This window comes from Cyprinodon variegatus, unplaced genomic scaffold (genome assembly GCF_000732505.1).
Source record: "Cyprinodon variegatus isolate N-32 unplaced genomic scaffold, C_variegatus-1.0 Scaffold986, whole genome shotgun sequence".
In the NCBI taxonomy this organism is placed as follows: Eukaryota; Metazoa; Chordata; class Actinopteri; order Cyprinodontiformes; family Cyprinodontidae; genus Cyprinodon; species Cyprinodon variegatus.
The window spans coordinates 27491-42541 of NW_015151439.1; the positions used below are offsets into that span (position 1 = coordinate 27491).

The 15051-nt window shown below is 36.3% G+C and overlaps 1 protein-coding gene across 1 annotated transcript; it reads right to left on the reverse strand.

Moving 5' to 3' along the window:
* Positions 1-5034: 5034 nt before the first annotated feature.
* On the reverse strand, positions 5035-14849 carry LOC107100554 (sodium-coupled neutral amino acid transporter 2-like). The gene is made up of 16 exons (XM_015399079.1): positions 14547-14849; positions 13029-13157; positions 12853-12934; positions 12657-12772; positions 11156-11229; positions 10975-11067; positions 10767-10842; positions 9411-9493; positions 9269-9327; positions 8985-9131; positions 8824-8903; positions 8618-8718; positions 7277-7401; positions 7049-7193; positions 6862-6959; positions 5035-6721 (listed from the first exon to the last, which is right to left on the reverse strand). The coding sequence occupies exons 2-16, from the start codon at positions 13148-13150 to the stop codon at positions 6617-6619; spliced, it is 1506 nt and encodes a 501-aa protein (XP_015254565.1). The 5' UTR covers positions 13151-13157; positions 14547-14849; the 3' UTR covers positions 5035-6616.
* Positions 14850-15051: the final 202 nt, after the last annotated feature.

The window sequence follows — 15051 nt, forward strand, 5'->3', positions numbered from 1 at the left end:
AATTTATTTATTTTTACTTACTGATAGATGTTCTATTTTTTATGCTGGTGTTTTACTATATATTTTTTGCCTCTGACTCTGAGAGTGGTTTGTGTCTGTAATGTTGCTGCATTGTTTTTTTCCAGGACTGATTTCTCCCATGAGAGAGGTATGTGATCTTTTAGTATATCTGATCTTACCCTATCTGATATTTTCTTATATTAATGCTACAAGAATAGAACAAAGGAAAGAATAAAATAAAAAGGCAACTTGTTTAAACTGAAAACAAAATGTGTTTTGCATTTACGCAAGTTGCCCTTCGCCTAAGCACATTCCAAGTCAGATTCAAATCATGTAACAGAGGAGGTTCCTGTACACTGCAAGCTTTTTGGAAATACCTTCATACTCTCACACCAACATGAGGGTATAGTTCCCAAACTCTACCACAACATACAGAAGAAAAAGAGGTGGCAATTTGATTTGCATCTGACTAGAAATGTGCTTAGCAGGATGGACCTCCATCAGATTGATCTGGTGCGAGCTGACATAATTGACAAAGATTCCTGGATAGGTGTCGAAACGTCTTAAAAAATTAAGACGTTAAAAATTAATTAAAACCTGTTTTGTAGTTGCCTTACAAGTTTCACTTTCATTCATAAACCACTGAGAAAAAAACTCTCAACACCACATACACATTTACTGGGTGAAAGTTCTTCTGCTTCTACGTTGTAGATCAACGTTTGGCAGACTTTATGGCATAACAGGAATAAAAGTTTAGCTGATTAATGTGAAGAAACTACTGGAGATCCCTTGTTTTTTCGAAATAAATAATTTTTGAGGCCTTCTACTAAAGTAAGAACATCAGCATCAGGCACATGTACATCTTTTAATGTATTTTGTATCTGGGTCCCTTTGGGGTTTGGCCCTTCAGGGATTGGTCCTGGGCCCTGTAGGGCTTGCCTGGGGGCACTCACACCTGCTTTTTGGAATATTTCCTACTGAAGAAGCTTTGTAAATGTATGCATGAGCATGCCCATGCATAGATACCATAGGAATTTGGTTCCAGGTGTCCACGGATACACTAAATACTAAGCTGCAACTACATATATATACCACCCTGATTAATACTTTGTAATCACCATAGGTTTTGACTTCGACACACATTAATATCAAAGTGATGACCTCTGCTCTTAAAGTTTTTTCTTGACGTTTACTTTGGATGTCTGTTGTCTTCTTTTTGCTGTTATTATGTTCCATTTTCTTTCCCTCTCGTCTTATACAGGTGTGGAAGCAGATTCCTAAGAGTTATTGTATATATTTCTGTTTCTCATTTTTGTTGTTTTGTTTTATTTTATCTTTTTTCATGCTTTCTTTCTTAGTCCTGCACGCCCCCCACGCTTTCTTTCCGAAATCTCTCTTCTCCCTTTGATCTTATACCCTTTTTCATTCTCACCTCCCTGTCTGTCACCATGTGCGTTGCATTTGATTTTACTCGTAAAATAATTTTCGATAAAATTTCATATACAAGTACCAAGCAGAACCTTATGGCAACAGTCAAAATGGTCTGCTTGTAAAAGCAAGTCTGTTGGGCTATCATCTGGCTTTGGTACATTGATTCCCAGAGCTAATGTATATTGCAAAATAGGGCATACACAAAAAGTCAAAACTCTACTTGGTTATCTGCTGCTGTATTTTTGGGTACCCTTTTGTAAAGTTATCTTGTTAAATATTCAAAGTAATACTTGGGATTATTTAGCTTCAAACATGAGGGGGAAAAAAATCCCCATCATCATTTATTTTGATAAAAATCACATTTTCAAACTAGAAAAATTACTTAGAAAGATATATATATATAATTTAAAATGAAATATTAAACTTGTTAAATAAATACTTCTTTAGCAAGCAGAATTTTTAGCACTTAACTAAATATCTATTTAACAAACTAAATATTAAGCTTTCAAATAAATATGTAGTTCCAATCTAAATGTTTCAGTCAGGATAAACATCAATTTCGCAAATTAAATATTCACTTTTCAAACTTAATATTTAACTTTTATTCTTAATGTTTATCCGTAATCAGCCATCCCTTGCTCACTAAGTTCTTGGGATTTTATTGTTTATCTTTTACCTCACCATTATTTTATTCTTATATATTTTGCTAAGCTCCATATTTGTGTGACCATATTCTTTTACAATCTTTTTGCTACTGTAAACACCAGAATTTCCCCATTGTGGGACAATAAAGGGAGTGTCTATTCTATTCTACTCTATGCTTACAAGCCTTCTTGTTTCCATAGGAAAGAGAAATGTCTTGAAAGAATAAAATGTGTTGGAAGAGCAAAGCAAAGTGTTACAACAATTCTGAACTAAACTAGAACATGTCAGCTTTATATATTTATCTCTGTAAAAATATCAGTGAATAAGCATTCAGAGTAGAAATGTCAAAAATTAAGCCACTTTGAAAAAAGAATTGAGCCTCTGAACAAACATAAATATGCAAGACATTCTTTTATGGGCAAACACAGAAAGGACACTGTCTATCAGTTTTACAATCTTATTTCAACGAAGCCCTATGTACTTACTGTATGTATGTATTTTTTAAGAAGCTAAGGAAGGGCATATTGAATTTTGAAGGAAGCACAATTTTAGTAATTCATATTGGAAATGGGGGTGGGGTTAAATAAGTTTGCTTCTTCCCACACCCCTTCAGTCATATTTTATATATATTGGGTTTTTTTTGTGCATCACTATGGCCATTGCAGTTGTTTCTTGTTTTCTTTAATTAGGTATATAAGTGGTCATATTCTTGTGTTCTATGAAAAACTGAAATGAATAGATATTAATAAATCACATGTAGCTCACTTTCTGTATTGAAAATACCAGATTTTTCCCGCTTTTGAAACTTTTTGATAAATGCTCTATTATATTATTATACTCACCTGCAGATGCTTACTAACCTTTACTGTGTGTTCCATTTTAGACTTTTGTCTCAGCAGGACATCTGGTCCTCTCTTGGAGCCAAACCATGTTTATTCTCCGGTTATTATCCACAAACCATGAAATACTCTTCACCGTGTCTGCATCTTCTCTGTGTCTGCAAGACCACCACCTGGAGCGCTCATCTTTCTCTTCCGCCAACTGTCTCTCTTCCTTTGGAGCTTCCTTAGGGTACCAACAGTTTTCCTAATAGCTAATAGTTTTCCCCAAGTTCTTCTCTTTCTGCCACTGCTTCAGGAGACACAAAAGACTGATTAAAAGAAGAAGGGAAGTTCTGGAATATTAAATAAAATAATTTTTTTTAGAAACACATATCATCCATCTTTATTGGGTTGTTTCCACCACTAACCACTAGAGGTCACCATAAGTAAGCTAGTAGATGTCTGTGGAGCACTGCAAATATGCTTCTATACTGTATATCATTGTGTTCCATGCTTCCCTGCTGACATTGTTTAACCTTCATCTCCTCTTGATCTATAAAGAGTCTGATCCCTCACATAGTCAAAATTAAATGTTATTGTCAAAAATAAATTTCATTTCTACAGCTCTAGACAGTGAATGAGCAGCAGCTTAGCAGTGAAAAGGAACATTTCCATTTCATAAAGTGGAAATGTTTATTAAACAAATGAAAGATTTGTATCAGGAAAGAAACAAGTAATGCATGAGTTAAAATATTCAGATTAACGTGGCTTAGACAAAATAAAAAATGTAATTTATTTTGCCACACTTCTTGCTAGAAGACCAATTTTGTTTAAATGGAAAGACACACACCTGTCATCCTTTAAGTTATGGCTGGTTGATCTTATGCATCATTTGACATTAGAGAAAATCAGATTCTCTACAAGAGGCTATGCCCACAAGTTTTTCAGTGTCTGTCAACCTATTCTGAACCACATCAAGGCTATGGATCCCACACTCTTTTCATTGGAGTAATACACAAAGTCATATTTTGATTGTCCTTAATGGTGCAACAGGAGGGTGGTTCGAGGGGTTAAAGGGGGAAAATTGTTCTAGTGTACTTGAAATTGTATTTTTCTTGACTGAATGCTTAATAAAAATATTTTGGAGAAAATAAAAGTGGCTTAGACAACATTGTGCATGTGAAATAGGATCACTTAATAGGTTCCTCTAAAAAACAAAAACAGTTTAAACCATAAATAACATTAATGGCATCAAAAGTAAACTTTTACTTTAGTTAATGCCACAATTTAGATGGCATAAATGTATCTTTGTGTACAAATGTGTTTGAACCCACAACTTTCTAATTCCAAGAACATCACCAAGCACATTAAGGCCCATTCAGCCATCTATTATTAATCCAATCTAGCCTTTTATAGATCAATATACAACCATCTTATCTTTTTTTTCTTAAAAAGCAGCTATTCAAAAGCTGGTGTTAAACAATATGCTTCATTAAACAGAACAGCTATTTATGGAGTCCCACAGGGTATGGTATTTGGGTCCCTCTGGTAAAATATATATCCAGTGTAAGAACTAAGATTTGTTTGGAGACTGTAATGAACTATTAAGCAACAGTTGATTACATATATTTTAGAATAATTCAGAAGTGGGTTAGAGTTGGTGAACATATTTCACATGATTCTAGGAGAGAATCACCAAAATTACTCAGTATAACAGATAATGTTCATAAAAATGGTGCAACATTTTTCCGAGATCATTCTCTCTATCACTGTGACACTCAGGAAGGTTTTCTCATTAGTACAGTATATGTACTAATGTCTGTCACAGTTTCTGATTGGCTCCTGGAAAAAAGGCGAATTTAAAGAAGAAGGGAAGATTATCAAGGCCAGAGGTAATCCCACTCTGGAAATACAATGTTGGAAGAAACTTAAATATTTACTCGGTACCAGGTGATAAAGTCCAAAAGGGATGTAAAGCTGTGCATAAAAGTAATAATTAAAGTAGGAAAAGTCTTCTGGAACATAATCTATGCAAGGCTGAACATGCAAACGATCTATACCAGTACCAGACTATTTATCATAATGTTTTTAAACAAGGGTAAGAGAAAGTACAATGGACACAGAGTCATGTTTCTAGTTCATAATCATTTTATTGGGTCATTATTTACAGTATGTACATAGTGTTTCATTGAAACAATTGTGTAAAACTGATAGCCAGTGTCCGTTCTGTGTTTGACCAAAAAGAACGTATTTATTTTATTTGTCTTTAGGGGCTTAAAAATTTAAAAAAGTGGCTCAATTTGTGCCATTTCTACACTGAATGCTTACAAGTTCGAATTCATTCAGTGAGGTTTTACAGAGATGAACGGATAAAGCTCAGATGTTCTAGAGCAAACTCTTTACACTATCATTACATTTGGTTTTTGACTCCAAGAAATTGTTCTATAAAGGTTTTAAACAAAAAATTCTTTAAAAAAAGAAGATATATATACATATACATACATATGTACATACAATATTGTATAAATATATATTAAAATAGTTTAAATTACACTTCTTTAATGGTCTTCCATAAATAGATGACACACAGTTTGGTGATGTGTTAGTGTTGGAAGCACAGTGCACCCTCTGATGCCCGGTCTATGACAGGGTGGGAATTGGATACATGCCGGGCTGCCGTGTTCTTCATTGTGAAACACTGTTGTGCGATGAAATGAAACACTGAAGAATTCAGGGTCTTTTCTTGGTTACTTGTTGGTGTTTCGGAGTGCACCTGACTTCATACAGTTGAAGCTGTTGCGGTTTTGCAAGTGTAACAGGTATATATATATTACAACCACTGCATGTGGTCAAATTCAGAGTATTCTCCCATAAAGAAAAAAACATTCTGGGTTCCCCTCCGTGAATCTGCTCGGCAGGGAAGATGGAACCGGAAGGCTTGCCGGCCTCCTTGAAAGCAGTAGTGTTGTTGCTGCACATGCCCTTCACATGAGATCTAATACAGATCTCCCAGTGTCTGGTTTTGTTCACAGATTCGCTAGCTGACACTTTGATTAAAATCACAGGACCTTGGTAAAAAAAAAAAATACTGGATAGGTGCCGTTTGAGTGAAATCTGACAAATGAGCTCAGCTATAAGTGCTCTTCGATACACAAAGATGTTTTTCAGACACATTTTTTTTTTTTGGTAAAGTTAGACAAAAAGAAAACACAAAGGTTAAACCAAAGCAAATTGTCCATGAAGTTTCAAGTCATGTGGCCCCGTGTTAGTCTTTGGGAGATTCATGTACATATTTCAGCGGGATGTTCTCGCTAAGTTAAAGAGTTCACAGCTACGCTCTCCCACAAATAACACTGTACCTGAGCGTAAGCCGTGTTTTAAACTCTCTTCCAGTCTCTGGCCTGCGGCGTTTTGTTTACAGCTGTACCACAACGATAATAATAGTAATAAAAAAAAAGTAAAAAGTAAAAGACTATTTAAAATATTACAAGAAAAAGAGAGAAACGCCATCTTTGTGGTCTAGAACAGCATAATGTACAGAGTTCAGATACATTCTCATGGAATGGTGTGATCCAATGCTCAGTAGGTCCAAGACGAGCATTTAGTGAGTCTTTGTGGTTTGTTTTGTTCATCAAATGTTGTTTTTCTTGGTTGTGTGTAATTTTTTTTAGCAGTCTAGCTCTGAGAGCTTCCCCTCTGCCAGCAGAAGAGCTGGAGCATCAGTGACCCTTATCGGCGACCTCACTGTTGGAGATCCAGTCCATAAGGATCAAAGTGATGCAGCCAAACATGACAAAGAATCCTAATATCAGGAACAATACGGCCTGCAGGAGGAAATAAATAAACTATTAATACAAAGTGAAACCACTATATCTATGTAGTTTTTAAAAAAAGTCAGCTTTGATGCGGGCATAGAAAATATAGGTTCAAATAGTTGCATTATGTTGGTCTTATTAACACTTACCCCAATCTTTTGCATTGACATCATTGACTCCTTCTTGACAAGTTTGATATAGAAAGCTGAGGGCAGGATGAAGATGAGCATTGCAGCAGCAGAGGCACCTGAAAACAAATGGTAAAGTTAAACATATGTAGTCAATAATGCTTCGCTATCAAGACACTAAATCTTATAGATATATGCAGGTACTAACCGATGAAGCCAAAGATATCTCTAATGCTGGGGACAAAGATGACCAGAGTGTTGGTTCCTGCAAGCAGGATTACAGTGATAATAATGTGTCGGATCCAGCTGAAGTCCTTGGTTGAGAACAGCAGGTGGCTGATGGAGGTACGAATCTGTTCAGAAACAAACCAAGATTAGTTCACTGGACTTCATGGTCTTGGTTCACTATAACAGATAGTAAAGCTCAGACACTTACAGGGAAGAGCACCACAGGGACTGTGAGTGTGACAGCAGCCAGTACAGCCAGACGAACCACCAACAGGAGGACATCATGCTTGAAGTACTTGAAGTAGGTGTGGAGCAGTTCAGGTTCCACATGGACTGCACAGAAACAAGTTATTTGAGTTATTTTGCAAACGCTTATAAGTTTGATAAACTAAAATCCAACATCACTTCCTGTCATCTTATTATGAAGTGTTTGCATGCTAACTCATTTCACTAAGACCCCTTTTAGAAAAAATAAAGCCCATAAATGAAGCTAAATTTGATTCACAAAGCAATGGTCCAAACAAGCCAATTGTAAGCTTGTTAAAATGCATTGATGAATCTTTATTGATGTGTTTAGGCTTTTTCTACAGGTTAACGCAATAAATCAACTTTTTTTTTTTTTTTTTACAGTTTTTAGCTGAGCCGTTTAGCTACAATGTCAAAAAAAAATTCCTCTTACTTCTTACCCTTAAATAAGTACCAAGAATCTTCAAAAAGCTACATTTAATCCCATTAAACCCATTTTTTAAATTATCTAAAATAACCATTTAAAATTTTAGCTAATAAACACATAAATGTGTGTTTCCTTACTTTTTTTCAAATTTCCAATTAACCAGTTCAACTAATAAAGGCTAATTACATGTCTGACAAGCATAAATACTAACTGCTAATTATGTTTTGTGCTTCTGGGAGATTAGGTGCTTGTATTTAGCTACAAAGGTATTATCCTGCAAACAGCTGACTTCTACTTTAATTTATCTTTGTTTGCTATAAATCAGCCCGTTATACATTTTACTTACAATACAGCCTCATATATATATTTATAAATTATAATAATCTAATGTGTGTTTACTTAAACAACTGTAGATAAATATAGTAACCGATCTCTGATTAATTATTGGTAATTTAACAGCTAAATGCGTGTGGGACTGTGGCTGTTTTATGTTGTTAAATAAACGGTTTAAATCTCTTATGTAACTGCTGGGATGTTCCAGGGAACATTTGAAGACAAACAGGAACATGATGGCACCAGCTGCATCAGGTTTGTGTTTTCACACTGTTGCATAACTGGCCTTGCATCGTCACACAAATGTTTTTAATTGAAACCTCATTGTAAAACCTGAATATCTTAAACATTTAAAAAAAAAAATGGGGGGGAAATTACCTGTGAAACCACATTTAAGAGGTTTGATAAATGTTACTTAAAGCCTAGATTGACAAGAGAGCTTTATATACTATACTTTATATATACTTTTTATATACAATGCCAGTATGTCTAGCCATATTAAGTTTTTATGTTTAAATTAGAAAAAAACCTGGTAAGACTTACTGTTGAAGGTGAGGTATCCGAAGAGGGCAGCCAGCAGGTACATGATGAACATGGCCAGGAAGGACACGTTGGCAACATTCTGCATCTTTCTGCGTGAGCGGCTGTTTACAGAAAATAGGTATAATTTAGACATTATTTTGAAGAGATATAACATGGGTTTAAATATTATAGAAAGTTTGATATTACACCAAGGAAGCAGGACTTACTCTTTGAGCTCCTCATACATGGGTAGGATGGTAGGGTGGCACACAAAGGCAAAGGTAACAATGGGAATAGAATAGACAGTCTGGAAAAATGAAAAGATCCAAAGGTTACAAATAGTTCAACAAATATAACTGAAAAGATTCGCAGAAATAGATGTATTTACCTGTGAGTTAAAGACAAAATATTTAGGTCTGCAGGTGTCATCATCGGTGGTGGTGTTGTCGCTGTGGTGGGTGATGTTCAGCAAGGTTTCATTCACATGATCAGTCAGAGGCAGAGGGCACGGTATCTCGAACTTCTTAATAATCACCTGCAGAAATGCATAGGAAAACATGTTTCTATGCTGCTATTTTACTATTTATATCCTTTTGAAAGTTTTTAGTGGAATGATTTATTAAATCTTAGGGCTACAGGTGGAATAACAAAACAAGGTGGAGCCATACTCACCACAATCAGGAAGAAAACCATGCAGAGAAGAGACAGACCACTGGTGTAACCAAGATAACCTAATGGAGAACAAAAAAATTCTGATTAAACCTGCCATTTGAAATACTAGTAAAGTAAATTTTATAACTCAAACCCTCCTTACCCAAGTTCTTCAGCAGAGAGAGGGGCAGGATAAGAATAACCGAAACCAGCAGAACAAGGTAATCTCCGTTAATGTACCATTCACTGAAATACACAAAGAAATAACATCAGTGAGTTCATAAAAGATAGATATCGCATTTTTTAATGAGAATTAACTGGCTTAAGGAGTAAAACATGTTTGCACTAATACTGCTGCAGTGACAACAACCAGCAGCTTCACAAACACCGCCAGCCTGTGCAGGATGACTGCACCGCTCCCATAAATAGATAAAACAAAGCAGCTCAAAGGAGCGGAGCTACATCAATTTTTTAAACTTGGAGCAAAATCGCTGTGAGCTCATCCTGCAGAGTATCCCAATGCGGCAGCAGCTGCATCTTCTAAAAGGCGCCCTTTAAAGGGCCCCTTCTTAGTAAAAGATTGCTGGCGTCCTATCAGGATGCCCAGATGTCCCTCCTACACAGACACAGCCCCCTTCCCTGCCCCAGCCGGTGTAGAAAGACAAAGACTGTTTCAGCTTCTCTGTGAGTTAACATAAGATAAAAAACGGGCAGACACTTTGATCCATTTAACCCTTTTTCAAGTCCTTTTGACAGAAAGGTAATTTTAACATTTTATTAACATAATCCCCCAACTAATTCTTACTAATGTTAAAGCAAATCTCTTTCAGATTTAATCTATTTTAGTTTTAAAAATGATCTAAAATCCTTTAAAAATATATCAAAGCCATAGAGATGATGAACAACTAAATTTAAAGACATGATCCAAGCTTAAATGTTTTAATATATTAGTTATCAAACACATTTTAGTTATTTCTGACCACCAGGGTGTGCTATAGAGCTTCTTTTTTCTATTGCAGAAACAGCAGCTGATTTGTTAACACAACTAGTGTACTGTTCAACCTGTGCAAGTCATTACGCCATTTTGTACTTTTGTCACCTTTGTCACAGTTTGTACATTTCTTTATAAATTAAATAGAGCCATCCTAACCAGGAGTAAATTATCACACGTTTTTAATCATCTTTTATACCTTGACCAATGGTTTTAAATTATTTCCTGTATCTGATTCATGCTTTACTAAGGGAAATGTGGCTGTGTTGCTCAAAGAGAAGATATCTGCTAAGTTTATTTTAGTTTCCTCAGGGAGTCATATTCATTAACTATTCCAAACGGTGATCAGAAACAAAATAATAACAAATTACCATATTAAATATCTAACAAAAAAAATGAATTGTAGTGATGTAATTAAACATTTATTAACTAGTCTATTAACAGCAACAAAACTAAGGAATAAGACAAACATGTATAGCTATGAAATGGATGTATAATTGAATTTAAAGTTAAGATATAGCCACTCACCCATTATTTGCTCCAGTAAAAGACTGAATGACGATGGGGAGCTCATATTTGATGATGAAGAGGTAGCTCGACATGGCTGTAAAAAAAAAAAAAACAAACAGAAACAAACAGTCAGAATATTTAATAAAAAAAACTATAGTCTTGACAAAGAAGTTCACACAGAAAGCAAATGTCCTGAGGTCTCTATTAACCAAGATCGGTCCCTCACCTCCAATGTTCTGCATGGTGATGGAGCAGGAAGCTGCAAGTTTTCCTGGCATCCCAAATGCTTTGTATCCCAGCGCCTCATAAACACTGGCCCCTTGGAAAAAGAAAAAAACATAGTTTTACATCTACCATCTGAAGGAATCAAACATAAAAAGCTGTTTGGAAGTTGGGCTGGTGCTCACCTCCTTCTATGGCTGTCTTTAGCAGTAAGTGGACAGAATACAAGGAGAAAATGGCAACAGAAGCAAGGAGAATCCTGTAAACAGAAGAGAAGGTCTTTAGAGGGAGACTTGTGACTAAAATGTAATTAAATGGAAAAAAAACCGTCTGTAGTGAAGAACAGGCCTTGATCAAATACAATTCTGAACATGAGACTATAAAGGCCAACTGAAAGACAAGAGCACTTTTCAGATGGTAAACAAACACACCACCATTAAGCTAAAGTGAAGGTCAAATCTGCTTGTGTTGTGACCGCATGTCCTACATTCATTGATTTCCTCAAGGTGGCAGATTGGGGGACAACCTACAACCAAATCTGGAACAAACTGGAGGACCTTGTAATGACTGCAACAGCGGAGCAGGGAATGATGAGAGGTTTCCCGACACGGGATCATCCTCATACCGTCAGGATACTGTATGCTAGTACAGTGTGTCCCAGTGTATTAATAGACCAGGTGAAAATTAAGCCCCTCACCATTGGAGACTTGCAATGCAAAAGCGAAGTGGTTCCTTTCTCCTGTACTTCCCCTGCTCTTGGTTCGACTCGCTCTAACTGAACATTTTTGACTAATTAAGCTTTAAATAAGCTTCTAGATGTCCTCCAATTGAAAGCTATTTTGATATACTTAGATCATGTTTCATGCAGACAATGTCTCTTTGTATCATAAGCTCAGTTACAAAACGATAAAAGGAAGGAACATTTTTTTTTTAAATTACAGTCTTCTACTTCCTGCAGATCTCAGCTCAGATTAGTCAAGCACCGTCAGACCAGTTTCCTCCCTGCACCACTCATGATCCCCTGCATGTGAATGGCATCTACCCTTTACGTAATGCTTGGCTAGCAAGATTATCTATAAGCCGCTTCTCTGGACACTCTGAAAGTGGCCTTAAGCTCCTGTCTGAGAACTAGGAGGCTAACTACGAGAGAAAACATCCTCATTCTGCTTTGACTAAAAGAAGCACTTCTACTTTTTCATTGCTTAGATAAATAGTCATGTTAGTCTAGATCTCGTCCTCTTATGCCATTTATGGGGTAGAGGAAACCAAGCCTCAGTAAGATACTCCTCCACGTTCTGTTTAAAGAAACATGGTAAAGTCTGATGAAATCAAGGACGCAGATGTCACAAGACGTCTTTAAGTTGTTCTTACAAATATCCAACAGGGGGGGCCATTACCAAAATTCTCAAATAAATAGCTATTGATTAAAGATATCTCCTCTTTTAACATTCAGAACAAGAGCAGCCATCTAACCTGGCACTTATCCACACTATCAAGGTCACACAGCTGTTGGTGGTGGAGAAAAAAAGAGCAACAAACCATATCTTGCATAATATGGAAACATCAGCACTTGAGACCTTGAAGTAACACCTGCTTAAACTCCTTTCTGCTCAATCTGGGTTTGCAAATCATTTGAGATAAACGTTTGGCTAAAGGTTTTAGATTCTGCAAAAAAAGAGTGCTTACACAAACAGGGCGATGCCGGTGTTGGCCATGGCAAAGGACAGAGCCAGGATGCCACTGCCCATGATGGCGTTGCCCAGGTTAAAGACGGACATGCCGAAGGAGGCATTGCCCTGGTGCTAAAGAGAAGAAAACACAGAATTTGTAGATAATAATAAACTAAACCTTGTGCAACAATATTGAATATAGGGAAACTTACATATTCAGTTTCATATTTCTTCTTGCTTGTGTTGGGGTCAGTAAGGAAGTTTTCACTCTCTGCGTCTAAATCGGAGCATGGCCTTTAATAGAAGGAAGAGAATTTGTTTTAAATATGTTAAACCAAAGTTTTATTTCTTAAGTCTGCCTGTAGGAACACGTCAAAATGAGCCTCACCCATCCAGAGGAACCTTCTTTCCATAGTCGGGGTAGTCATTGCTGTTGGAGCTGCAGCTGTCGTCATCTCCAGGAGTGTTCAGGCATTTCATCTCAGTTCTAGACCAAGCCTTATCGGACATTTTAGAACTAAACGCACACAAATAAAAACAAAAGAAATAGTTAGATTACTGTATTTACTTTTCTTCCTGCGTCAAATCCACCACACCCCTTTAAAAGGCACATGTTTACACTGCAATTAGCAGCAATAATAATAAAAGATAATGCATGCCAAGCAGGGATTCCACACGGTACTTTAACTCCACATTAGGGTGGATCATTACAATGTCCTAATGTAGAGGTTAGCTTTAGGCAATGTTTGAATTCTTTAAGTATGTGCGTCAAAATGTGCTAGCTATGTATTTCTTAAATGGAGTATATATTTAGACTTTGCTCTAAAGCACAGGGCGTAGACTTTTTGACATCTGCAATTATGATTGCTCAGTGCAATCCAAAAATATGAAATGAACAAATCTAATTTTTTTTTATTTTGAGCATTTTTTAGGGGGGTATCAGAAGTTGAGGGGGGTTACTATTGAAGGACAGAGAGGAAAATGAATTGATGATGATCAATATTTAGAGCGCGTGAGATCTTTTTCGGTGAGGGAGGGGCGGGGGTGATGACGCAGCCAATGGAAAAATACAGAGCGCGAGGCTTCAGCATCACGAAGATGAGGAAGGGATGCTGAAGGACAAAAAGAACCGCAGTGGCTGATCTTTACAACGCCCATAAAGAGTGATTGCAAATGCAGTACCAATTTAAGAAAATCTTACAAACTTGTTTAGAGACATCACTTTAAATACAAAAAAAAACTAAAATGACATATAAATAGCATCATATGGAGAAAAAGTGCTCCAATTATCATGATTTTGTAAAGTCATCCACCCTATATGGATATTCATGAAGTAAGTAATATTTCCCCACTCATGACTAATGCCCAGATCTATTTAATTGCATTATTTCCACAGCCGGCTTCAGTAGAAACAAAAGACACGTGCGCGCCTTTATATGGGCATGGCCGCCGCGCATCCGCAGCGCGCTGCGCACTGACTCACGCTCTATAGTCAAATTTCAAATTTCCCAAACAAATCGAAATCAACACATCTTTAACCCAAACATAAATGAGATCAATTATATTTACAGCATTTTGCCTTAAAAATGCATTCCTTTAACCTCACTGACACAAATCCATCGTTTATTTAAATTCTATTAAAGATTGACCAATTAACTGTTGACGCGTCGCGCTTTTTTTTTTATTTAGAAAAAAATATTTAATTCAAATATTCACATTTTTTATCTAAATTCTCCAACAGATGTTAACATCAACATATAATATATAGTAAATAGTACATAATTATGGAGCATAGAGGATATCCTAAATAATAATTGTAATTTCTAAGCTTTCTGCTGTTTGAATATTTCCACTTCCTCTCTCTGGTAATTTTCCAGTCCTTCATTTAAGATGCCGGCATTCTTACCTTGTGAGAATGAAGAAAGAAGCTTCAAAAATCCTAAAAAACGAGATTTCAAGATGATTTCTTCACAAAAACCAGCTGATCCTTTATCCTTTATTTAGATTATTTGGAAATAAATCGAAAAAATGAATGAAACTGACAAATTAAAAAGAGGGTCTTTTTTTTTTCTTTTAAAGAAGCTAGACCAGTTCAAGTAATCAAAGTGATGAACTTTGAAATGTTAAGACCTGATCGTATAAGAGAGATAAATTTGATTTATAAAGAAATAAAGCAGAGAGTCCTTGGAGATGTGATGTGCTGCGAAAGAAGAGCCTGTTCTGATGGAGGAGGGGTTGGGACTCAGGCTTTATTGCATCAGCTAAGATGCTCAGGAGCCCAGAGGAGGAGCCAGGGGTGGAGACTAGACAGTTTTACGCACACTGTGACGTGCTATTGTATACAAACAGATCTGCCTGACCCAGAGGAGTTGTCCTAAGAAACCACAGGCATTCACCAACAGTAACCCTCT